Below are 25,645 nucleotides of genomic sequence, written 5' to 3' on the forward strand. Positions count from 1 at the left end.
AGGGCAGATCTGCTAAACCTGTTCAATATAAGCATCTGATCTGAAGCAGTTCCCGTTATTTCAGTCCCAAACCCTGTGCTTCCTAGCTCTGTCCAACCACCTCAGTCCTGACCTGCAGTGTTATTTCCGGACTCATTTCAAGCAATGAGATTGAAATATGGAGATAATCTGGAGGGAGTGTCACAGTGTTCCGCTAAATGGCCATTGTGGGAGTCAGGCTTTTCTGTTGATTTTCCAGTTTTCAGCTGTTATCAAAATAATAGAGTTCTCCTATTGATGCTCAGAACATTCCCTGAAATTTTTGGAATAGGTCGGGCACAGTCTTAAAAAGTTATGTTTCAGAGATGCCACCAAGTTGAGTGTTAGGCCTCGCTTCACTTAGCCAAAACTGAATTTCAGATTCTTTTATTCTAGTTATGTCTGTTTAAAAAAGCCTTGTGTGTTGTGCTTATCTTTGATTTCCTGTTTACACTTTAAAATCCAGATAATTAAAGAGGAAGAGCGAGAAAAAAAGTTTTCTAGAAGACTAAATCACAGTCCTCCTCAGTCAAGCTCCCGGTACCGAGAAACTAGGTAATTATAAACTTAGTTTGACTCTTGCATTATATCAAGAACCAATTATATTGGCTTAAATTTTGAAAGATTTTTTTCTTTTGCGGTGCTGACATCAAATGTTTCATTTTTCTGTAGTGATATGCTTCTAAATGTTAATAGAGTACTTATGAAGCAAGCTCTTTTGTGGATTGCTTTTTTTATATGCAATCTTGAGATAAGTACAGTTCACAAGGAACAATGAAGACTGTTCAGATTTTTATTAACTAAAAACAATCAGAACTCAATTTAAGAAATGTTTACAAAGCAGATTTGAGTGTAAATGATTGGTTATATTACAACACAAAACCCATCTAATTTTGAAATTTAATCTGAAGTCTTTGTTTAATACAGCACTATCATTCTCTTCAGTAACTCTCAGTTGTTGTGATGCTGTTACCTTGGTGAAAATGCCCTACTGGGAAAGTAAGTCCTGGCACAAAAGCAATATTTTACCCACATTTTCTTGATATGGTGGTAGGCTTTTATACAACAAAAATTTACACAATCAGATGGTTGAACAGGTTTGTTTGGAGGAAAGGAGGACTTATAGTTAAAGATTTCATACTCTGTTAGAGGCATGCATTCAGAATGAATCAGAACTGCACAAAAGTCAATAACAAATGTAGCATCAACTTCAGATGTGTATGTGCCAGTATTCTCTAGGAACAGGGTTTTTTAATATCTGCACTTATTAAAGGTTTATGTTACGGTGCAGAAAATTTCAGTGTTTCATGTTCCTGTTTTAAGCACTTACAAATACTGGAAAAATTCTGTTCTTCAAGTATGATTTTGATGAGATTTTAGTAGCCATTACAAGGTTTGAGTTTATATTTTAAATTATCTTTTCAAATTGTTATTATTTTTAAATAACGATTAACTTCCCAAACATTTAGAAGCCGCGAGGAAAGAAAAAAAGATGAACGTTCTCGCAAGAGAGATTATGACCGTAATCCCCCTAGACGGGATTCATATAGAGACAGGTACAACAGAAGAAGAGGACGGAGTCGGAGCTACAGCAGGAGTCGAAGCAGAAGTTGGAGTAAGGAACGATTGCGGGACCGGGATAGGGACAGGACCAGGAGCAGAAGTAGAAGCAGAACACGAAGTAGAGGTAGGTGTTTGTTAGTCTTTAAAAATATGGGTTGATGATCTGTATGAAAAACAATATTTATCTTGAAGTACAACAGCTTTTTACTGAATAAACTTATCTACAAGACTGTAGGTCAAAATGTTAAAACTTGAGTGTCTTAAAGATAGGTTTAATAATCCTTATTTTAGACACGAAATATCCTGATTTTTTTCAGAGCTCTGATGTGCTTCAGCAAATACAATATAAGTGAATGAGAGCTAGAGGTGTTCAGCACCTTTGAAATTCAAGTTTCTTTTATTTATGTGCTTAAATGGATTTAGGATCTTAATTTTTATGCACTAGGTTTGGGAATTTTGGCCAGAGCACAGGCGTCCATTTTTCTGGGAGCCCCCAAATTGGCCAGGGCCCCTGCGTTAATCTATCAGGGGACTAGCAGCTAGGAGCCTCCAGCTGAGGTGCTCCCAGCATCTTGGACCCACCTCCATCTCTGGGAACCTCCTATAGCTTCAGGAAGCTTGGTGGCTGCTGCCTTCAGACCTGGGCTCTGAAGGCAGCATAGAAGTGAGGGTGGCAATCCTGTGTCATCCCTTCACCTCCCCCAGCAACAACTTTCAACCTCCCTCGCCCATTTTCCCATTTTGGGTTGGGACCCCCACAGTTATACCACTCTGAAATTTCAGATGTAAACCATCTGAAACTGTGAAACTGACTAATTTTAAAACCCTCTGGGCATGAAATTGACCAAAATGATCCGTGAATTTGTTAGAGCCCTACGCTTTATAAAGCTCTACGTGAAGTTCTGCCTTACAGTATTTGGGCACAAAACTCCCACTCCAACTGACAATTAAATTCTCCATTTAATGATGTGTATCCTCACCACTTTATATAATGATCTTAGATATAAAGCACCCTAACAAGGTACTTTGATAACTTTAAAAATTTTTCTGATTGATAATTCTTTGAAAGTGCTATGTAGTTACCTTCCATATTTATTTTTTCTAGCATCATATACAGGTTAGAGTTGCTCACGAGTGCTAGACTGTTGGTGGTGCATTTATTCCCTGACTATGAAAGTACATTGAAATTGTTCCTTCCTCTTTCTTCCTCTTCTCCCCCTCACCACAAGGGTGGGGAAGAAAGAAACAGTATATAAAGAATTGTATGTATTTTAGCCTGGTCTGCATGGGGAGAGGGGAGGGATCGATCTAAGATACGCAACTTCAGCTATGAGAATAGCGTAGCTGAAGTCGACACCTCTTACATCGGCTTACTTTGCGTCCTCGTGGCGTAGGCTCGACGGCCACCGCTCCCCCGTCGACTTCGCTTCCGCCTCTCACCTTGGTGCAATTCCGGAGTTGACGGGGGGCGTGTTCGGGGATCAATGTGTCGTGTCTAGACGAGACGCGATACATCGATCCCCAATGGATCGATCACTACCCGCTGATCCGCCGGGTTGTGTAGACATACCCTTACAGACACATACAAATCCAACAGTTGGTCTAATTTTGGAGCTTACAATCTTTGACACATTTTTACCTTTTAAACAAGTATATTATTTTCTTACAGAAAGAGATTTGGGAAAGCCAAAATATGATTTGGATAGAACAGATCCATTAGAAAACAATTATACTCCAGTTCCGTCTGTAACAAACATTTCATCTGGCCATTACCCTGTCCCCACACTGAGTAGCACTATTACCGTTATTGCTCCTACTCATCATGGTAATAACACTACTGAAAGTTGGTCAGAGTTCCATGAAGAACAATTGGACCACAACTCATATGGAAGACCTCCACTGCCAAAGAAACGCTGCAGAGACTATGATGGTAAGTTCAGATATTTAAACATATATGCAACAATAGTGTCCAGTCACTGATGTAATTTTGCCCTTCCAAGCTGCACTGTCCCCTTCTTTTAGCACTCTCACCCCAAAAGCAGTCTCCTTCTACATCTCATTTTCAATCTTTTTTTCTAGCAAAATTCTTAAAAGCTAAACTTGCCTTTATAATCACTTATCTATCTTTAACCAACCTCATTGTTTCCAGCATAGTTTCTGTCCCTGTCATATTACTGACATTGCTCTTTTACATGAACTTATTGGTGGTGATCTCTTGTTTTACCTTAGTTCTCTTACTCCGTATCACCCTCAAACCCAGTTCTGTATTTAATAGTTTTGAGCATAATCACCACCTTATGGTATGATCCTGTTCACGGAACTCTTGTACATTTTGTTCTCTTGGTTTTACTCTTACCTATCTGCTTAATTTTTTCATTGGCAGTGACCTTGAACCTCACATTTTAGGCTCTTCTTCTCGGTGCACCACTTTACTGTCCTTTTTTTTAAAAATTTACCAAGTGCTGTATTTATACAGGCAGTACTTGAAATCTGTATCTTCTACACTATTGAATCATTTTGCACACTTTCTGCCTGTATCAAACCATGTTTGTGCCACAGTTGGCATTTGTCTCAGTGAGTCAGATTGATCCAAAGCAGATACCCTCTTAACCAGTAACAACTGCATTTTTAGCCAGAGTTCCACTAGTCCCAGCTATTTTCTCATGTCAGATCTCATACTGGCAGTAGCTGTTGAGGATGTAGGTCAGGTTTACACTCAAAACTTTTCCCAATATAGTAGTGTCTGTTTTAGGTCTGAGGGGTTTTTTTACAACTTTTTTATATTGGCAAAAGCCTTAGTGTAGATGCAGTTATCCTGGCAAAGAATTGCTTTTGTAACTCTAAGCTGCTTCTAAACTAGGAGGGTTTGTCAGTGTAGCTGCTTTCTAGTGTGGACTATGCCCTAGAAGTTTGATTTGATCCCCTACTCAACATCCACATTTCTCAGGTGCATGAAATTTTGTACTTTTATTTCTAAAGTATTTTCATCAGTTGCGATTGCTGAAACCTAATTTTTTCTCTTTTCTTTTTCTATGGTCACCTAGATATCACTTAACAAAGTTCAGTCTTCTGAAAATATAGTAGATAATAGCCTAATGGTTGTCTGAAAACTATTCTTAAAATCATCCTGTATTTTGTCCATTTCAAAACCTGGTACTAAAATCTCAGTCTTCAGAATCTTCCTTGGAGTTGTCTCCCTCTCTGTTCTAATGCTTGTTACTACATTTCTCTCTCCTCCTTCAGTTGTTAGATTGTTCTGCTGTACTGTCCTTACAGACACATTTCTTCTCCCTAAACTACTTCAGTAAAACAGTGAAATCCTACTAACTTAGTTTTCCAGTTTCTATTCTATCATTCTCCCTAAAACTAGGCTTGGCCACTGTATCCTTTTCTACCCTTTTCTGGTAATGGTAAAGAGTGAGAAGAATTAAAGCTTGTATCTCTTATTTTACCTGTGGATATTGACTGTTTTAGCAGGTGTTCTTATAGTACTTATGGAGAATATTGCTAGACCCAGTAACATTGTACCTCCTAGTAAAAAGAGAAGAAAACTGCTTTAACTGTACTATTTAAAACAAAAACAAAAAACCAAACTATTTTATTACTCTCTAGCATGTACACTGGAAAGTGCAACAAAGAATGTTGATACTTCTGGATAAATATTGCAATACAGAAATATTTTTATACTTGGACCATTGACTAGTGCTGAGTAGTGAATGATTAGATACTAAATATTTTCAAAAGGAGATATTTTGTCAGTACCAGTTTCTTCTGCACTTAACTTAAAAAAACCCCACTCCCACTAAATTTGCATTGAACTTGCTGATCATGGAAAAATCCATGATTATACTTCAAAAATCTGGAACTTACTCATTCCTGACACTATTTCATAACATCCAGGTTCCCCTCTTTTACCTCTTTGTTAGAAATAGGCTATGTTGGAGAAAGAGCCAATTTGTAAATAGAGTAGGTAGAAGTCGTACTAAATGACCAGATGTTCACTTCCTAATTTTTAAGTAATATTATATTGTTATGCAAAGGTCTTACCTTTCTAACTGTTACGTTATGTGCAGGATATTTAGTATCTGCTTAAAGATCAATCATCAGCTGTTAAATGCTAGTAATATTTAATTGTGCTTTTCATTTCTCAGAAAAGGGTTTCTGTATGAGAGGAGACATGTGTCCCTTTGATCATGGAAGTGACCCAGTTGTTGTAGAAGATGTGAATATTCCTGGCATCCTGCCTTTTCCAGCACAGCCCCCTGTTGTTGAAGGACCACCTCCGCCTGGACTTCCTCCCCCACCACCAATTTTAAGTCCTCCACCTGTTAATCTTAGACCGCCAGTGCCACCTCCAGGCCCTTTACCACCTAGTCTTCCACCTGTTACAGGTAAAATAAATAAAATTTCTTAAAGATTTCAAATACCTTTATGGTGCTTGAATTGTATTCAGTATTGAATAGATTAAAAATGGCGTTCAGTAGCTTTTTTTTTTTTTTTTTCTTTTTCCCTCCTAAAATGCTTTTAGGACTCTGGTTTGCACATCTTAACCTGTGAGTCCTGCAGTATGTGTGTGTTAATATTGGTAAAATGGATTCTTTTCATGGCAAATTGTTTTAATCTCAAAATGTCTCTAACGATACTATCTCTGAAACATTTAATCTCCAAAGCTCAAGTGGCCAGCTTCTGAGAAAACATTTAAATCCACAACACATGGAGCTAACTCCTTTGAACTATCAAAGTTAAAGGAACACAGGCAACTTTAAAAATTAAACTTTTGTTTGAAAAACTTTGAACCTATTTTTTGTAGGGATGCCCAACATTATAGAATAGGAAAGGGGGTGGGAAGGAAGTGTGCATTTGGAAGTGCTTTGGCTAAGATTTTCAAACCTGCCTAAGATTTTGATGCCTGTTTCTCTTTAATTTTAGTAGGCATTGGATGTCCAAAGTATTTAGGCAGCTTTGAAATATTCAGCTTTGGCTTATTGTTGGTTTTGTGACTTGCCCTCTGTTGATGAATAAGAGAAAAACAGAACGAAGTACAAATCACAGTAATTTGGTAGAACTATTCAAGAACAATTAGTACCTGAAATTACTTGAAACTCTTAAAATGTCCCAATTTTAAGTTGATGGTGTAATTTTTAATGATAAATAAGCTTACTATTCCACTTTTTTTCAGATACCTTTTTTGGTGAATGTCTCTTTGCCAGATCCAATTTTTAATACTAAAAATGAATGGATGGGCCAACATCATGTTACAGCCATCCTCACTGTCACCTTAAACTGTTAGAATCCACCTAGCAGAGAAAAGAATGTGAATAGTTCGATAAACTTTCAAATTTTGTTCCTCTGCATGTGTTCATAAGCCCAAACATTCATTGCCAACTCAGTATTACTTCATGTACTGAATCTTCCTAACATTATGTTGTATAAAAGAGGGGAAAGACAAGTTAAATCTTACAAATTTAGTAAAATAAAGCTTCTGTAGTTTGTATGGAACATAACAATTTGATTAGTCAAAAATTATTTTGGCAGATATGAGGTACTGATCACAGTTTAGGTTACTACGTGCAATTTAATAGAATGTTTGAACTGTTCTTAACCCCTTCTTTGAAACACATTTGTTTGCAGATGTAGTTGTGACCTTGGATAGCTGAGTCCATTGTCAAGCACACAAAAATATTAATGCAATATTTTTCTTTATTTCTGGTTCGACAGGACCACCTCCTCCACTTCCACCTTTACAACCTGCTGGCATGGATGCTCCTCCAAACTCAGCAACCAGTTCCGTTCCCACTGTTGTTACAACTGGTATTCATCACCAGCCACCTCCTGCTCCACCATCACTGTTTGCAGCAGGTGTAGTACTGATACTTCGCCCACAATCAGAAATAACTTTCTAAATTTACTGCATTCAGTGTTTGCAAAATAGAATAACGTTCATTGTTAATATAATCGTATGGTGAGGCTAGACATTATACTTTTGTTTGGGAGGATAGGTTCTTACCTCCGAAGGTCATGTGACATCAATTTGAACCCCTTCTTTTTATGTTAATTCTGTCCTGAAACTTTGCATTCAGGTTGTCAGGGTGGGAAGGATTTTTTTAAATCTATTTTACAAAATTTTGACTTGGGTATTTGCTAGGGTACTATAATTATACAATTGACTGTTCCATTTCTCGTATTAATCTTAGCAAGCATTGAGCCATTGAGAACTTGGATTTTTATATCAGCAGGTAATTTTAACTAAACAATTTCTTTATTACCAGAAACGTATGACACAGATGCCTATAATCCTGAAGCTCCAAGTATAACGAACACTTCAAGGCCCATGTACAGGCACAGAGTGCATGTCCAAAGGCCTAATTTGATAGGACTTACATCAGGTGATATGGATCTGCCCCCCAGAGGTATTGCAAAAGATTTTCTTACTAGTGTTCTTGGTATTCTTGTGTTACTACAAATAGTGATCACTAAGTAGAGTTATAATGTTAGAAATCATAGCAATATTATAAAGCTCTTTCTGTTTTTCTACTAAAAATCAGTTCATAAATAGGTCAACAGTGGATAATCTAGACTTCAGTATTACTGATCCATTATTCTGAAGGTTCAAGAAAGCTAATACAGTGAAACCTTTTAAGATAATGTACAGGTTTCATGTTTTTTGGCTGTTATAAGTGTTCGCATCATGAGACACATTCAGATAATTTTCTGGCATTTTACAACAAAAATAAACAAGTAAACTATTACGTACCTGGCCACACATAGGAATGCACAGTTCTGGCCCTAAAGATCTTACAGTTCAGTAACACAAGGGAATACAAAGAACGGGAGGTGATTGATACAATCCAAATTTAGATCAATACATTTGAGGTGTGGTTAGGTTGGGTCTTCCCAGTCTGGCTCCTCTTCCATAGTTGCAAGTTCCACTCCCTTGCTAGTGCCTAGTTTTTTGGTGCTCAGTAGTGCCTCATTCACCATTAGCCCCTTCTCCAATCATCTGCTACATCATGGTGTAATGTAGGCTTCTACAGAAATAATGGCAGGATCAGAGCAGTGCACAGAATGCTGTGAACAGGATGGGTCCAGTCTGTGCAAGATGCCTTCTGCCTCACTTAGCCTTCATACAAAAATGTCTCTGTTAGAGGCAGTATAGATGAGATTAGGTTCTTTATGATACAATGATAAACTGAGATTAGAAGGAAACTTCCTGTATGGGCAGGATGAAATCTTTCTTTAATGTCAGTATGGAAATTAAACAGAATGCTGGATTAGTTGAGATCACTAGTTTGAACAAATACAGCATTTATGATGATCTAAAAATCAAAAGGCATCTTGTAATATCAGGGTGAAATTAGGTAATAGTTAGGAACAGCAAAAGTCTTACTACAACAAAATGCACAGAAAATATAAATGAAAAGTTAATGCAGTCTCCCATTTGCATACAGAAAAACCTCCGAATAAAAATAGTATGAGGATAGTGGTGGATTCTGAGTCCAGGAAAAGATCAATTGGCGCAGGGGATGGAGCAATTCCTGCAAAGAAGGCTTGGTTTGAAAAGTGAGTGCTCGTCATTAACACTATGTTTAGTTTAATAATCCTGTTGGACTTTAGGGGAGTTCTTGTTTCCTGTTCTGAAATGAGCTGGTTGGAATGTTCTTGGGCCTCTGAGGTAGCCATGTCCTCGGTAGACCCTCGAACTTGTACAGGTGGCGTAGAGGGTCAAAAAATGAGGTGATTTAACATGACTCATGTTAGAGGCATGAGATGCTAAGTGTGATAACCCAGCATGAGTTTTCATTTTATTTCCTTTAAGAATAACTGACCTTTTAAAGGTGAGATACAGTTGAGAGGTCTGAAAAGTTACCTGCCAAGTGGGATGCTCATATTTACATACGTGATTTACATATATAATTGATTAATATTGTTTTGACTTCAATATTGACTTGGGATGACAGGAGTGTAATAGTGTCAGATTCTTCATACATCAGTCAGGATTTTGATTTTACAAACTTGGGAGTTAAAGAATTAGACTAAAATATTTTGCATCTAGCCAATGATTCAAATTTTTTTAAACCATTTGTTACTTAAAAGTCTATAAAATGCCTTGAATTCTGGCTGACTTGATTTTTAATTTTATTGCAGGCAAAACTTTAACAGAACAAACAATCCTGGTTTTCAGAAGAAGGTGCAGTTTGGAAATGAGAATACGAAGCTTGAATTGAGGAAAGTTCCACCAGAACTTAACAATATCAGCAAACTTAACGAGCACTTCAGCAAATTTGGAAACTTAGTCAATTTACAGGTAAAAGCCACAAAATTCAGTGTTCTTTGATCACTTCTTGTATTAAAGGGACTCACAAATGGGAAAAAAGTAAGTGTGGCCTCTTTTTTGCTGCTTAATAATTAATGAAGGCCTGAAAGCTTTTGCATTTTTTTCTGCCTATTTTTTTTTTACTTTCAAATTATTATTAATATAAAGTCTTGTCTTTTGTTTTTGATGGAAATCTCCTTGAAAGTTCACAGATCTAAATTAGAGCTTTCTCAGTCCTTAAATGAAGATTTCAGGGATTAATGTTTTAACTAAGATCTTCCCCACAGCTATTTTGTCTGGCACTTACGATAAATAATTTAAAACTCTTAAAAACCATTCTGACCAAACATTTCTTTCCCTCCTCAACTGTTCAAGTTTCATACATGTCATAATCCAGCTATTTTTCCAACCTTCCACAGTTATTCAGGATAAACAGGGAGTATACAAGACTTGGATTTCTCAACTTCCATTATTAAGTTATGGTTTCTTCTTGACATTGGCACGTACAGAGGACTGGTAGAATTTTTAACCAACCATATTTAAAAATTGAAAATATGAACAATGGATTGTAGATATGTGATGAATATTCAAGTACTGACACATCAATTGCTGCTTAGAAATATATATGTGAAGTTCAATCTTAACTTTGCTCTTGTACCCAATCTCAAAAACTAGATCAGAGGTGTGCTTACTGTTGCCCTCCATCATGTTTGACTGCACATCAATGCATGGTACACAGACCATCCTCAGTTAACCTGAGTTGCCAGATCTTTATATGTACAGACACTCCCTTGCCCCAACTTCACATTGTGAAGAGACCACAACATACTGTATCTTTTTATATATTAGTACCATTTAGAACAAATAGTTTGCATCTACCTGTCTGCTATGAGGACAGCCTCGTCTACCCTCTCCATCCTTCCAGTACATACAGGAAACTCCACTATAACATGCAGCTGCCTTTACCTTAACTCTCTCTTCCTTACATCTTATACATCAGAGTACCATAGTTTAAGCAAGTAGTATGATTCAGCAAGATGAATAACCAGTGTCTTTCTGGCTGCCCATGTTACTCCTGAAGGCTTTGGCTTTTATTCTTCAAGGTATGCAAAATGTATTTATTACTAAGAACTAAAATCAAATCAAACTGGTCTTATCTAGCCAGACATCAAAACCAGGTAAAGAGATTGAGTTTCCACAAAATTCCTATAGTGACTGTGTATAGAATCTTCCTTACTCTGACATAACCTCCCCTCAGCCTTTCCAGTGGCTGTGCTTTGTTTTGTACATTTATTTCAAACTGTGTGAAATATTAGGGTATTTGACTATTTAGCAACCTTCTCTGTTTTATTCAGTTTTTTTTAAACAATCTGTGATATGCATACATTTACTTCAGCTTTCAGGTAAAGTTGCTTCTTGACATTAAGGATGTTTATCTGTTGATTTCCTTGTGGCTTTCAAAACATTGGGCCAGAGTAAAGTTCCGAACTTCTGCAGTGTCCACATCTCTCCTTGGCCTGAAGTATGTAGGAGCTCTGAATAGTTGCTGGGTCCCCACACTTTTTTCCTTTCCACGGGGCGCTTAGAAACTCTTATGTACATGTTTTGCTGGCTTTGTCTGGCCTCTGGAAGCTTGTACAGTTCTTCAGGTTTTCTCAGGAGCCTGAATTCCACCATCATTGCAAGGATTCCACTTCTCCTTGCCCTGTATAGTATTTATAAAATATAGCTAGGCCTAATGCACATCATTATGCTGGACAAGGCAGACTTTTAAAACTTTTTTTTTTTTGTTAAAATTGGCCTGTGCATTACATTTTAACTGTGTTTAGTTGTATACATTTTTTCCAAATAAGCTGTTTTTAGCTAGATAGCAAAAACTTCTAACATTTCAAAATGTAACTTTAAACTAACTAATTTAAATTGTTTGCGCTGTTAATTGCTTTCTTATTTTAGTGACTTAGACTTATAAAATCTCCTGTGCCTAGTGGCACATAAGGCAACCCAATATTCCCACTCCTGTCTGTGCAGCGCAAGATTTTTGATTCCATCGTAAGCTGTCTCCATGGTGTCAGTATCATTTCTGATTTGTCCTGTATTAGTCATTCTTTGTCCTGCGTGCTCTCTTCTATCCAGGTGGAATCCAATGTAAGACTTGCGTTGTATTTCTGCCACAAGGTAGCCTGATGACATAGCTGTCTAATTATTCAGAAGGCAGCCTACTGACATATGCAGCACAGCACTTCCACTTTGGTTTCACAGTCTCTCCGATAAATTCCCAAGATTCTTCTTAAATAAAGCTGATGGAATATATTAAGCTTTCTGTTGTGTACTTTCACTGTCTACCATGTTTTTGAAGCATACTGTAGTGTCAAAAGGACAGTAACTTTGTACAATATCATTTTAATGTGGAGATGTGTCATCTTACTCTCCAGATCTTTGACAGATGAGAAGATGATCCAGTACTTTACCAGTTCTTGCCTTTGCTTCTTTACTGAGCTGGCCATTAGCAGATATTGTACTTCCAGGATAGACAAAAATCATCAACTCTTTTGTAATCTTCTCCACACATCCACCAGCGTTGACAGTGTTCTCTCTTATCTTTGTGGTCTTGGTCTTCTGCATACTGAATGAAGTCCCACTTTATCAGCTTCTGCTTTTATGCTCATTAACAATTCTTTTTATTCCATCCAAGTTTGTATCCAATTTGACTGTATAATCTGTAAAACCTGAGTCTTGCAGTTTATCTCTCATCCAAACAATACCAGTGTCCTTGGTAGCAGCTGTTGCTCTTTTCATCGCTAAGTCTATGACAGTGCACGGTAGAAACAGGGATAGTATGCAGCCTTGCTGTCAGTAACAAATTTAAACTGTTCTGTCTCCATTTGTCACACAAAGCTTTTACTGAATTAATGATCTTTGCTGGAATTCCTTAGTGTCTCAGTATCCTCTAGAGGCCTTTTCTGTGGACATTGTCAAATGCTTTCGTAAAATCAAAAGTTTAAAATCTTCTGGTATTCTAAAGCTTTCTCAATAGCTCTTCTCAAGGTGAAAATATGGTCTGAACTCAACCTACCAGATTGAAATCTAGCCTGTCCCAGAGTACTTTTCAACAGCAGTTTTCAAAATGGTAGTGCAAAACAGTTCTTCAGATGCTGGTAGGACTGTCATCTTGCCACAGTTATCACAAATAAGCTAGTCCCCCTTTTAAAGGATTTTATAGGTGACATATCTTCTCCAGTCTTCAGGACAGATCTCCTTTTCCCAAACTATTCTATACAACCTGTACATGTATTTCACCATAATTTTCTTGCCTGCTTTTAACATTTAATCATCTATCTTATCATAACCTGATGTTTTACCACTCTTCAGCTGGTTTATGACCCCAGTTACTTCCTCAAAGGCAATTCTAGTGATATAAGTAAGGCCTTGGCTACACTGGCGCTTTACAGCGCTGCAACTTTCTCTCTCAGGGGTGTGAAAAAAACACCCCCCTGAGCGCTGCAAGATACAGCGCTGTAAAGCACCGGTGTAAACAGTTCCGCAGCGCTGGGAGCATGGCTCCCAGCGCTGCAAGCTAATCCCCATGAGGAGGTTGAGTATGTGCAGCGCTGAAAGAGCTCTCTCCCATCGCTGGCGCTGCTACCACACTCACAATTCAAAGCGCTGCCGTGGCAGTGCTTTGAAGTTTCGAGTGTAGCCAAGCCCTCAGTCTGCTATTTCTTCACATCTCTGAGTGTGTTCATGGTTCTACCTGGGTGGGCACAACCTGGAAATATTCTATTCAATGGGTTCACAATCCTTCCGCTCCAGTTAAAATTGTACCATCTCGAGCTTTCATGATGCCACAACAGTTTGAGAATTGTGATGTTGCTTGTTTATCTATTAGAAAAAGATTTTTAGAATACTCTAAAATATTCTATTTTTATACCACCTTGGCTTCTTTTGCTTCATTATCCATCCATTTTCTTCTCTGTTCTGGCTAATCTTTTAACTTTCTTGTCTTCATCTGCATGCTCTTATTTCAGCGTAGCACTTTTACTGCTGTCTCATTTGTGTTGAATTCTCTTCTTTAGTTCTTTCATCTCTTAAACTAGCCTCCATGTTTTGGGTTGGAGCCATTCTACTTTCTTCGATCTTCTCATCGCCACTGTAGTCGTGGCTGCATCCGCACTTGATTTTTTGAAAATTTGCCTGTAGAGTTTTCCCCACACACAGTTTTCTGATTATAACCATAATTATGAAGCTACTACTGAATAAACTCTATTATACCAGAAGAGGGAATAATTAATAATTTCTCTCCGCTGTTTGGAAGATATAGGACTTTTTGCTAAGTGTCTGCTCACTGGTCTACATGTTTATGTAGTCTGTGACCAATATATTAGTTTACTTTTATATTGCGATGTTGTGTATATATCTTGGGCATTACTAAGCTATATATAGAATCATAGAATCATAGAATCAAAAGGTTGGAAGGGACCTCATGAGGTCATCTAGTCCAACCCCCTGCTAAAGGCAGGACCATTTTCCCTAAATAATCCCAGCCAGGGTGCGGTCTAGCCGGACTTTAAATAGCTCTAAAGATGGAGATTCTACCACCTCCCTAGGTAACCCATTCCAATACTTCACCACTCTCCTAGTCAGAAAGTTTTTTCTAATATCCAGCCTCGACTTCCGCAACTGCAACTTCAAACCATTGCTCCTTGTTCTGTCCTCCGTCACCACTGAGAACAGCCTAGCTCCCTCCTCCTTGGAGCATCCCTTCAAGTAGTTGAAGGTTGCTATCAAATCCCCCCTTAGTCTTCTCTTCTGCAGGCTAAATAAGCCCAGTTCCTTCAGTCTCTCTTCATAAGTCATGTGCTCCAGTCCTCTAATCATTTTTGTTGCCCTCCGCTGGACTCTCTCTAATTGTTCCACGTCCTTTTTGTAGTGTGGCGCCCAAAACTGGACACAATATTCCAGATGCGGCCTCACCAGTGCCGAATAGAGGGGAATAATCACATCCCTCGATCTGCTGGCAACACTCCTACTAATACAGCCCAGTATGCTATACCGTAGAAACTTGGAATATTTCAATTTAAAATACAAAAAATTAATCTTGGGAGGCGTGATGGTGCTGAAATTTTAATGATACATTGGGAAGATAACTAATAAAATTTCTCTTAGACTTGATTTGTTGCACATAGGTTTGTAATTGACTGAAATGAGAACAGGCTTGTTATCTCTGGGTGTCCACACATACAAATATGTGTACAGAAACCACATTAAATTAGAGTGCTGATTTATATGAACCCCATACTATTGTGTCCCATAAGCTTAGCCTGTACCTTTTTTTGAAAAAAAATATATATATATATATATTTCAATAGCAAGAAGCACTAATTTTCAGTAAGGACTATTTGTATATAAAGGTGTCTGGTTTAAAACTGGTGTTTTAATTTACGGGAATATAAGTGATCTCATCTTTTCTTTGTCTCCCTATTTTTAAGAACAGCCAAACTGACATCTGAAAACTGTAATATTAAAAATAAATCTTTTACGTTTAAAGTCATGAATACCAAATACCTAACTCATAGTACATAAATTGGAAGCTTTTGAGTTCCTGAAAATAGTGGTTTAATGGTTATATTGACTGACATGTCAGCTTGAGTATGTGTTGTAAGAACTGCTGTGTAAGTTTGACTTTTCAATGTGAAATCTTAGGTTGCATATCATGGTGATCCAGAAGGTTCCCTTATCCAGTTTGCCACCCACGAAGAAGCAAAGAAAGCTATATCAAGCACAGAAGCAGTATTAAATAATCGCTTTATTAAAGTCTATTGGCATCGAGAAGGCAGTGCCCCACAAATGTCAGCTCCCATGCAGAAGGTAAAGGAGTTAAGTCTGTGTACTGGAATTTTATCTAAATGTTGTTAAAATTGGTCATTGTAATTAAATTTACTGGAATATAGATAAGTCAGTTTAATAGTATAAATTTTAAAAGAACAATAACTAATGCTAGTTGTAATTGATTTTATTCAGAAGTTTTATAATAGAGCCTTGGTTTCGTGTCTCAGGTATAAGGTTCAAGAACTGATTAGCAAAATATGAATTAAGGCTCACATGATGGTTTTACCCAGGTACTATTATATGACTTGCTGGGGGGTAGGGATAGCTCAGTGATTTGAGCATCAGCCTGCCAAACCCAGGGTTGTGAGTTCAGTCCTTCAGGGGGCCATTTAGGGATCTGGGGCAAAAATCTGGGGATTGGTCCTGCTTTGAGCGGGAGGTTGGACTAGATGACCTCCTAAGGTCCCTTCCAACCCTGATAGTCTATCATTCTATGCTGCTTTTGGTAGCAAGAATAACATTTTATAATGGTAGAAAGGAAATAGAATAAATTTAAAAGGAGACAATAACAGTTTCATTGTACCTTTATTGGTCTACATAGGCAGCAGTCCCCTATTGTTAGTATGTTAGTGTCTTTGATTTAAACATTTTTTTTCTTCTTTTGAAGGTAATACAGCCTTTAGTTCAGCAACCCAGTTTACCAGTAGTGAAGCAGTCGGTCAAAGAGCGATTAGGTCCTGTACCGGCAAGTAATATTGAGCCTGCAGAGGCTCAGAGTGCCAGTACAGAAGTTGCTCAGGTATGTATAGCTTGACTAGAGATATGTCTGTGATAAGTAATTTAAAATAATATCTTTCCTCATGATATGTTTGTAATGTTTTCATAGCTCAAAAATGTATGCATAGAGATAATGTAATTGTGGTGGACACCATATAAAAATGTGCATTTATCACATGAATGTATCTGTCATTTTGTACAAGTAACATTTCTGGAGAGTCTTTTTAAATCTAATGATATTTGGCTAGTTCTATTGTTTGGGTTTGCAACACTGCAAAGAAATAGTTCCTAGCTTTTCAATTAAATTTTCAAAAAACTTGAAAATGTTTCTATCCATGTTAAATCTTTAATAAAGAAACTAGTTTTTTCAACATTTCGAAATTAGCTTTTATTTTTTTGATAAAAACCTAACTCTCTCTCTTGCATCACCCTGAGTTGCGATATAGTGGTTGGTATGGCGGTGCCTCTGAACTCATTTTGAAGGACACTTTTTAGATGCTGAATGCCTAATTTTTGTTATATGTTGCTATGTTGGACAGAGTAAATCTTGTCACAGTTCTGGGGCATGGATTAAATTTATCGAGCTATTTCTACCTTCCCATTGCTAAAGCACTCAGGCACATCATGAAAAATGATCTTTCACAGAATAATAAAATAATAATATAAAGATTTCTCAACAGGATAGTTTGCTTATTATCCGGAAAAACCCCCCACCTCTATTAAAATAGGTTAACCAAAAGCTTGACCAAATAAAGCTGTCACCTTTAAATTTCTAATGTTTTGGAGCAAACATAGGTCATCCAATTGATATCCTTTTATTTTGTTGCATGTAATCCTGTTCTGATTGTACAAATATTTTCTTAATATTTGCATTAAATTGTGAAAGCTAATACTTGCACAGTGTAGCATTTATTAAGAATTGTCACTTTAAACACTTTTGCGTCAATAGTCACTAATTTATTTTAGATGTCAAAATATGTGTTAGAAATCAAGATAAATAGGAAACCAAATTTACTTGTCCAGTCCATCTCCTAAATGTCAGTCCATTGCAGTAAAAGCTGTGGAAACTATTGAGTACCATTTCTTGGAATTCATTGTACCTTCATAGAGCCCCGTTGACTTGCAGGGTTGGAACCCAACTGTCTGCATGAGCAAAATTTTAAACATATTAGTAAGGCTATGTCTACACTATACAAGTGCGGCTTAGGAGGACCTTACTGTGTTGCACGGGACATGAAATTTTTCACAGCCCTGAGCAACATAGTTAGCCTGATCTAATTTTCAAGTGTTGAGCAGGTCTAGGACAGCTACTCTCTCATTAAATAAGAGAACACAGTCTCTAGCGTGTATTCTCATTTTGAACCACATACATGGTACTCATACCTGTGCAGGTTGGAAAAGGATGGGGCATCTAAATGTAAGATCTTTGTTCCCTAATTTGAGTGATAATGCAGAATATTCTTAGCGGAGAAAGCTTTCCTAATAAAGATGGACTGTTAGTGTTGCCAACTTTCTTCAGTAATCATTCTTTGATTTTAACGGTCTCCTCCTTCTGAAGTCACATACTTAGATTCTTGATGATGATGGTTGTCAGTAATTGCTCCTGTTGAACCTGCATTGTAAGTGGTCTGAGGCGCTATCTGCGATGTGTTTTGTCCTGTCTATCTTCACAGTTACTGTTTGGAGCACTGTTTCAGGGGACCAGTCATTAAGAGGTGGCAGAGATAGGTCAGATCCTAGTTCATATGGTGCTTAACTTGTCTGCAGAAGCAGTTAGAATCTTCACCTGCCAAAAATCAGCAGATCTTTAATAGATGTTTCAGGCTTTTGACAGCTCTGCCAGTTCACCAGCAGCATTATGAACAGATGGTCAGCTTGTGGCTTAGAAAGGTTTCCAAGAATTTTACCTAACTCCTTAATACAAGGAGGCAAAGCACCATAGTATTCACTATGATTCCTGAGAGATTTCAAGAGGAATTTCTACCTTTAAATACTCTCAGGTATTGAATCATGTCTATAAGTAGACATTTTCAGATTCGGATAATTACTTTAACCCTCTGGGTACTCCAAAAGAGGAAGAAAATCTTAGTTTAGAATTCACAAAATGCATAAGTCCTGAAAGTGCCTCCTTTGCAATTGATATCTGGAAACTGCAGCTTATAATGTTCTGTCTTTAGCAGGATTTCCTTTTAAATTGTGGTTTATTTGTAAATAATAGAGATACTCCTTGGTCTACTAATGTGAAACATACTTTTTCCACAATAAGGCCCCTGATGCTACAGTTGGATGTGTTTGGGCAGATCATCATGCCATGTCAATTCAATTTTGGAATCAGTGCCTATCTTACAAGACAGCTCTTATATTCAAGCATCTGATACCATTTTACCTAGATTGTCACACTTAAAATCTGGTAATTTTTAGATCTTTAAAAAAAAAAAAAAAAAAAAATCCTCCAGACTTTGCTGACTCCTTTTGTTATAGTCTGCATTCAGCATTTTACAGTTAAAACTTTAGTACTTAGTTTTAATCTTATACAATTACACCGGATTAGAAAAGAACTAATTTTTTCTTCTTGTTGTTAGAATGTGACTAAATTATCTGTGAAAGATAGGCTGGGTTTCGTGTCAAAACTGCCTGCTCCAGCAACAGAGAAGGTAAGAAAATGCATGTCACATTATTCCTTCTGCTCACATTTGTGTATCAGCTGTATCCTTGATACAAAATTAATTTTGTTTGGACTTTTCCCTTATCATAAACATCTAATTGAAATCACAAGTAACTGCCAAAAATAGTCTCAGAGAAAGTATACAGCAAGTATACTTTGCTTAATGAATGGTTAAATTGCAATAGGAGTAAAATGCAATGGGGCATGTACTATTATTTGACATTTTGAACTTCAGATATTGGGTTGTATGCTTTCTACCACCAAAAATTTGTCTGAACTGAAATGCTTTTAGAGGATCTATTCTAGAGCCTAAATTGTTAGCACATTGCTAGGTTGAACTTTTATTGCAAATACATTTTAAGTAATATTTAAGTAATTTAGCTGGTCTCTCCTTTATTGTTAAATGGCTGCTGATTAATCTTTGTTTCTGTGTATCATGGCAGTAGTAGCCAGAAACTTCAGGAGATAAGACTGTTTTTAAGGCGAATATCAACATTTTTTTTTCTTTCATTGGTTTCCTGCCTGTTTATGAAGCACACTGTCCTGAAGGCATTTGTAGGAGGACAGTTTGGAGGAGTGTGGAATTTTTTGTAATTTGTTAAAATCTTTAATTAGCCCACTAAGGCACTTCTTATGGGCTTTTACAATTGACATTGATTTTTTTCTGCTCTCAACACATCCGCTCTAGAAAACACTCTTCTAGAGGAAGGAGTAGAGGTAATAGTAGAATAAAGTTGTAAAGCCCTTTTTGTGATATATCTCAATTGTAAATTCCTCTTTGTAAGGGATTCTTTCTAATTCATTTCTTTCTGCTGTTTCCTTCCTGTCACTTTTTTCTCTTGGTATCATTTTTTTATGGAGTACATGGCTGACCAGTGGGTTCACCAGCAAGCTGCATGCAGCTTTTAATTTTAACTTTCTCCTAAGTTATATTGAAGCTATTTAAATGCCCGTTATAGAAATGCAGTGGCCTCCTGATGAGGCAAGTAAGGTCATACCTTGATTTTTGTGGTATTTATTTAAACATGGGTGTGACAATTCCAAAGTAGCCTAACTGGCTAAAGCAGATAGTTGATGTAATGCTGCATTTTTCTTTATCATTTAACTCCAAGCTACTCCGAACTTGTTTATTACTTTAATTTTGATATGGTAATGAATTATACTCAAAGAAGGCAAAAGGTGTCTATATTGTGGAAAAGCCAATGCATTTTGAAGCACTCTTGCTGAAAAAAATCTAAAAACTGACATAATAAAATGATTTCCTCTTATAGGTATTGTCCACGTCTACTGGCTTGACAAAAACTGTATACAATCCTGCTGCTTTGAAGGCAGCACAGAAATCTTTGCCTGTCGTTTCCACTTCCAGTCTAGATTCCAGTGAAGCACAGAAGAAGAAACAGGTAAAGTAAATATGCTTCTTTATAAAATGGATATAGTACATTTAGGAGTTCTGTGTTTGATAGAGACAGTGTCAACATATTTCCTCAGAACAGCATAGATGAAACAAGTTAATCAAATTATCCTCACTAGTAACAGTGTAGTTGGTGTTAAAAGGACAAAAAAATGCTTTCAGAATTTGTTCCCACTGTTAACTTTTTTCAATTTATTTTCTAGCAATATAAGTATATGGTTGACTTAAGATCCTATAGGAACTCAAAATCTGAAGCATCTTCATGGAAATAGAATCTCCAGTTTGAGACACAAATTGTCTCTTGGATAATTGTGAGAAGGGAGTACAGAACCACCCTAACTTTATTTTTCGAATCGTTTAGAACTGACTTGTGTTTTTGCTACATTCTGGATTCTTAGTGACCAAGTATATTCTCAACAGAAAACTTTCCTGCTGTTCGTCTTACAGTTTCTTGACTGCACTTCAGTCCAGAATCTTTATTTGTAAGCCAAACTGAATTTTGTGGTCCTCATAATTTTACGTTGAGATTGTGGAAAATAAAGCAAAAAAGCATGCTAATCTCTGAATGAGTCAGACCATCTCAGCTAAAGTTAGGCTTAAAAAACGCTTTTGGTTCCTGTAGTTAACTTTTCTAATTTATGTCAACTAAATGTAGAATAAATGTTGTTCTTCAAGTGGTTGCTCATGTCCATTTAACTTAGGTGTGTGTGGTCACCACATGCACTGGGTGCTGAAAGTTTTTTCCCTCAGCAGTATGTGTAGGGGACTGGCTCCAGCACCCCCTGGAGTGGTGTGCACATGCTGCGTTATAAAGTGCGCTGCCAGCTCCGCCCCACCCTCAGTTTCTTCTTGCCCTCGCTGACAGTGCTGGAACTGTTGCTGCGTGAGCTAGCACTGTTGCTTTCTCGTTCGTATTATAGCATATATAGTTTTCTGTTAGTGTTAGTAAATCCCTTAGCTATAGTTAGAGACTTCATAGGTCCTGAATGGGACTTAGCCTTGGGATGGGATATGCCCCGACCCCCTCCTTTAAGCCCTGTGATCGCTGTAAGAGACTTAGGCCCATTATTGATCAACCTGGCAGCCATCTATGTTGCTTGGAGGAAGGGCACATTAATGAAAAGTGCAAGATTTGGAAGACACTCAAGCCAAGGACTAAGAAGGAGTGCGATATTCGTTTAATAATGCTCGTTATGGAGTTGGGCCTCACCCCGGCACCGGAGCAACACTCTGACTCAGCGCCTAGCACCGAGACCTTGATACACTGGCCGGCACCAGTCCCCATCTGTGGCTCCGACCAAGAAGACAGTGCAAGGTTGGTCCCTAGCTTCCCGCAAGGGAAAGGATAAGACTGCGTATGAGCACGGTCCTGCGCTGGGCAACTCTTCACCCCCGTCAGTATCTCAGGCCCACGCTCTGGTTGAGTGGTGTAGCTCAACCTGCTCCCCACCGGCCACCCCGGATAGTGGCAGAGGCCCCAGCCAGCTCCAGCTACCATCTATGCCAGAGGCCCTGCAGGCTGCGCAGGCCATCATGTGCCTTCTGGTGTCACACACACCAGCTCCTGTGGTTCCCGTTCACGGGGTAAATCCACATTTGGATCGCTATGGTCCCCACCCATCACGGTCCCGCCAGCGCTTGTTCTCCCGTAGCTGCCATGCCTCTGACCATGAAAAGACCTTGGCCATGGGCAGAGAGGCTCAAGGCAGCTCGCCGGTGACTGGGTGCAGACCTCTGGAGGCACACGCCCCCCAGCAGGAGTACTGGTCCTGGCATCCCGTATCTCTGCAACCACAATACTGCTTCAGGGATCCGTCGAGGGATCAATGCTTCCATTTTTCGGACTGTCACCGATCACCTAGAAGGGGCATCACCACGTGTGGGTGCTTCCAGGCCCCAGGCCCATTTCAACTCCTGGTACCGTTCCTCATCTTGGTACGGTTCATCAAGTGCGAGACATAGATCACTGGCTCCAGGCCGTCGCGGATCCATTGAGCGCCACCAATCCCCAAGACCCTGTTCCAGATGTGACTCTGGGCAAAGTGTGACCAGCATCAGTCGGGGCAGAGCCACCATTCCACTCTCTCCTGGTTGCCTGGGAGCAACCACTCAGGATCCAGCCCTGGTTCGGAGCGAGGTTCCCTGACGGCGGGACAATCTCTGGTACCAGTGAGACTGGCTACATTTTCAGCACTGAAACCGGCCCTATGGTCTCAGGCCCGATGGCTGGCGCCATGGTACTCGTGGAACCTGTGGGGGTTCACCCAGCCTTTCCAAGCCACCCACTCCATATCCGGAACCTCGGACAGACCAACTGCCCCTCTCTCCTGCCCACCTCTGGTGCACAAAGCCTGGGGTGCAAGGATCCTGCAGGTCCAAGATGGAGCAGGGGAACAAGCCACTGGGCCACCAATTGGTGTGGAGGACCCTACAGCACTGGCATCTTCGTCGTCGTCGCCCAACGAGGCTATAATGGGTCCGTCTCCCTAGAATGACACTAAAGCGCACCAGGAGCTATTGAAGAGGGTTGCTGTCAACCTGGGCCTTCAGGCGGAGGAGTTAAAGGAGCCCTTGGAGTCTCTCTTCAATGTCCTCTGCTCCACAGCACCAGCCAGAGTGGCTTTGCCCCTTCATGAAGGGATCTCGAAGATCACCAGTGCCCTGTGGCAAACTCCTTTCTCCCTGCACCCCATCTCCAAGAGGGCTGAGCGCAAGTACTTGTGGCTTTTGGATGGCACAAAGTACCTGTACACCCTCCCCGCTCCCAACTCCCTAGTGGCAGAGGTGGTTAACCACAGGGAATGACACAGTGAATCTGAGGCTACCCCTAAAAATAAAGACACCAAGAGACTAGACTTGTTGGTAAGGTTTATTTATCCCCTAGTCTCCAGTTGAAGGTGGCCAGCTATTAGGCCCTCCTGGGGCCTTATGACTTTAACATGTGGCAAGCCATGGCCAAGTTCGAGGGCTCCCTTCTTGAGGCTTCTAGGAAGGCATTCCGGGCTATTATGGAGGAGGGCATAACTACAGCCAGGGCGATGCTCCAGGCAGCGTCGGATGTGGTGGACACTGCTGCCTGAATCGGTTGCTATGCGCCGGACATCCTGGCTGCTTCTCTTTGGCTTACCCATGGAGGCTCAGCAGTTGATGCGAGACCTTCCCTTTGATGGGCAAACCCTATTTGCGGAACAGACCAACAGTAAGCTCCGTGGCCTCAAAGACTACTGCACAACCCTTAAAACGTTGGGCCTATATGTTCCCAGCCCTGCCCACAAGCAGTTCAAGCCACAGCAGCCTCAGGGCCAGGGAAACCACCCTTGCCAGGAGCCTCCCCATAAGAAATGCAGTGGCTATAAGTGGTGGCCTAGTCACCAGGCTTTGCAGTCGAGCTTTACTTGCAATAAGCAGGTGGGCAAGCGTCCCCTACAGAACTGTTCCCAGGATCCTTCCTCCCCTATTTTTGCCAACTGTCTTTCTCCTTTCCTTCCTATGGGGGCATCTTTAACATCAGACTGATGGGTCCTCAGTACGGTGGTGCAGGGTTACACCCTTCAGTTGCTTCCATCCCACCCTCTCTCCTGGTCCCTTCTCAGGGACCCTTCTCACGTGAGTCTCCTCGAGCAGAAGGTAGAGGGGTTACTGGAGCTAGGTGCAGTGGAGATCGTTTCTCCAGAGTATGGGAACAAGGGGTTCTATTCCCGCTACTTTTACGACCTATCCTGCCCCTGCGAGACTTAAACCGCTTCCTAGCAAAGCTGAAGTTCCACATGGTCTCCCTGGCCTCCATCATCATCTCCCTGGATCTGGAAGACTGGTACGCCGTCCTCGATCTGAAAGATTTGTATTCTCACATCGTCATCTTCAAGGGACAGATGCTTCCTCGGGTTTACTGTAGGCCCAAACCACTATCAGTTTGTGGTCCTCCCGTTTCACCTAGCAACAGCACTGCTGGTATTTATCAAGTGCATGTTGGTGATGGCTACTTACCTCAGACGTTGGGGTGTCCAGATCTACCCGTACCATTGGCTAGTCAAAGGCAGCTCCAGGTCCCAGGTCCAAAGAGATGTTGTGATGCTGTTAGCCACTTGTAGTCACCTCAGCCTGTTGGTAAACGACAAAAAACCCCCGTTCTGATACAGAGGATAGAGTTCATCAAAGTGGTGCTCAACTTTACCTGTGCCAGGGCGTTTCTGCCACTGGAGAGATTCAGGATATTGACGAACCTCGTCACGGAAGTCTCAGTGTTTCCCCTGACCACGGCCAGGGTTTGCCTGAGCCTCCTTGGTCACGTGGCAGCATGTACATATGCAGTGCGCCACGCAGGCTCCAGATGTGACCCCTGCAGCAATCTATCTACTCCCAGTCCAGGCACCGCCTGGAAATGTTGTTACCATCCCTGCAGCGGTGCTTACTTCGCTGGAATAGTGGGCCAACTCCAGGAAAGTCCTGGAAGGAGTTCCCTTCGTCAGCACTCCTCACTCAGTCAAGTTGGTTTTGGACATCTTGGGCGGGGGAGCACCTGAGCCCTCTCCAGACCCAGGGTATATGATCCCCAGCGGAAATGGTGCTACACATAAATGTCAAAGAGCTCAGGGCAGTGCACAGTCTTCCTACCTCACCTGTCAGGCAGAGTGGTCAGAGTCTTGACAGACAACACAGCTTCCATGTTCTACATCAACAGACAAGGGGGAGCACGGTCCTTGACCCTCTGCCAAGAAGTACTCCGTCTCTGGGACTTCTGCATCAACCATGGAATCCACCTAGAAGTGTTTTACCTTCCGGGTGCCAAGAACACGCTTGCAAATCACCTAAGCAGGGACTTCTCCTCTCACCACAAGTGGGTGCTCCACCCAGAGGTAGCCGGTGTGACCTTCCAGATGTGCGAAACTCCCCAAGTGGATTTGATCGCCCCTAGGCAGAACAGGAGTGTCACAGGTTTTGCTCCAGATGGGGTCTGTGCAAGGGCTCCCTCTCTGATGCCTTCCTCTCCAAGGTGGTGTCTATTTTCCATATGAGACAGGACAGGCACCTTCACGCTTTGGACGTAAGCAAGGCCTTGGCTTTCTTACTA

The 25,645-nt window shown here is 40.0% G+C and overlaps 1 protein-coding gene across 2 annotated transcripts in view; it reads left to right on the top strand.

Moving 5' to 3' along the window:
- RBM26 (RNA binding motif protein 26) overlaps nt 1-25,645 on the top strand; it is a 99,999-nt gene that overhangs the window by 28,172 nt on the left and 46,182 nt on the right. For both annotated transcript variants that reach the window (XM_032798364.2, XM_032798365.2), the window contains exons 4-15: nt 485-573; nt 1,488-1,705; nt 3,251-3,511; nt 5,733-5,972; nt 7,300-7,440; nt 7,851-7,991; nt 9,030-9,141; nt 9,727-9,886; nt 15,596-15,760; nt 16,389-16,520; nt 19,081-19,152; nt 20,435-20,563. In XM_032798364.2, the coding sequence (XP_032654255.1) occupies nt 485-573; nt 1,488-1,705; nt 3,251-3,511; nt 5,733-5,972; nt 7,300-7,440; nt 7,851-7,991; nt 9,030-9,141; nt 9,727-9,886; nt 15,596-15,760; nt 16,389-16,520; nt 19,081-19,152; nt 20,435-20,563 (1,860 nt within the window). The remainder of the gene's footprint in view (nt 1-484; nt 574-1,487; nt 1,706-3,250; nt 3,512-5,732; nt 5,973-7,299; nt 7,441-7,850; nt 7,992-9,029; nt 9,142-9,726; nt 9,887-15,595; nt 15,761-16,388; nt 16,521-19,080; nt 19,153-20,434; nt 20,564-25,645) is intronic.

This window comes from Chelonoidis abingdonii, chromosome 1, assembly GCF_003597395.2.
Source record: "Chelonoidis abingdonii isolate Lonesome George chromosome 1, CheloAbing_2.0, whole genome shotgun sequence".
Classification (NCBI taxonomy): Eukaryota; Metazoa; Chordata; order Testudines; family Testudinidae; genus Chelonoidis; species Chelonoidis abingdonii.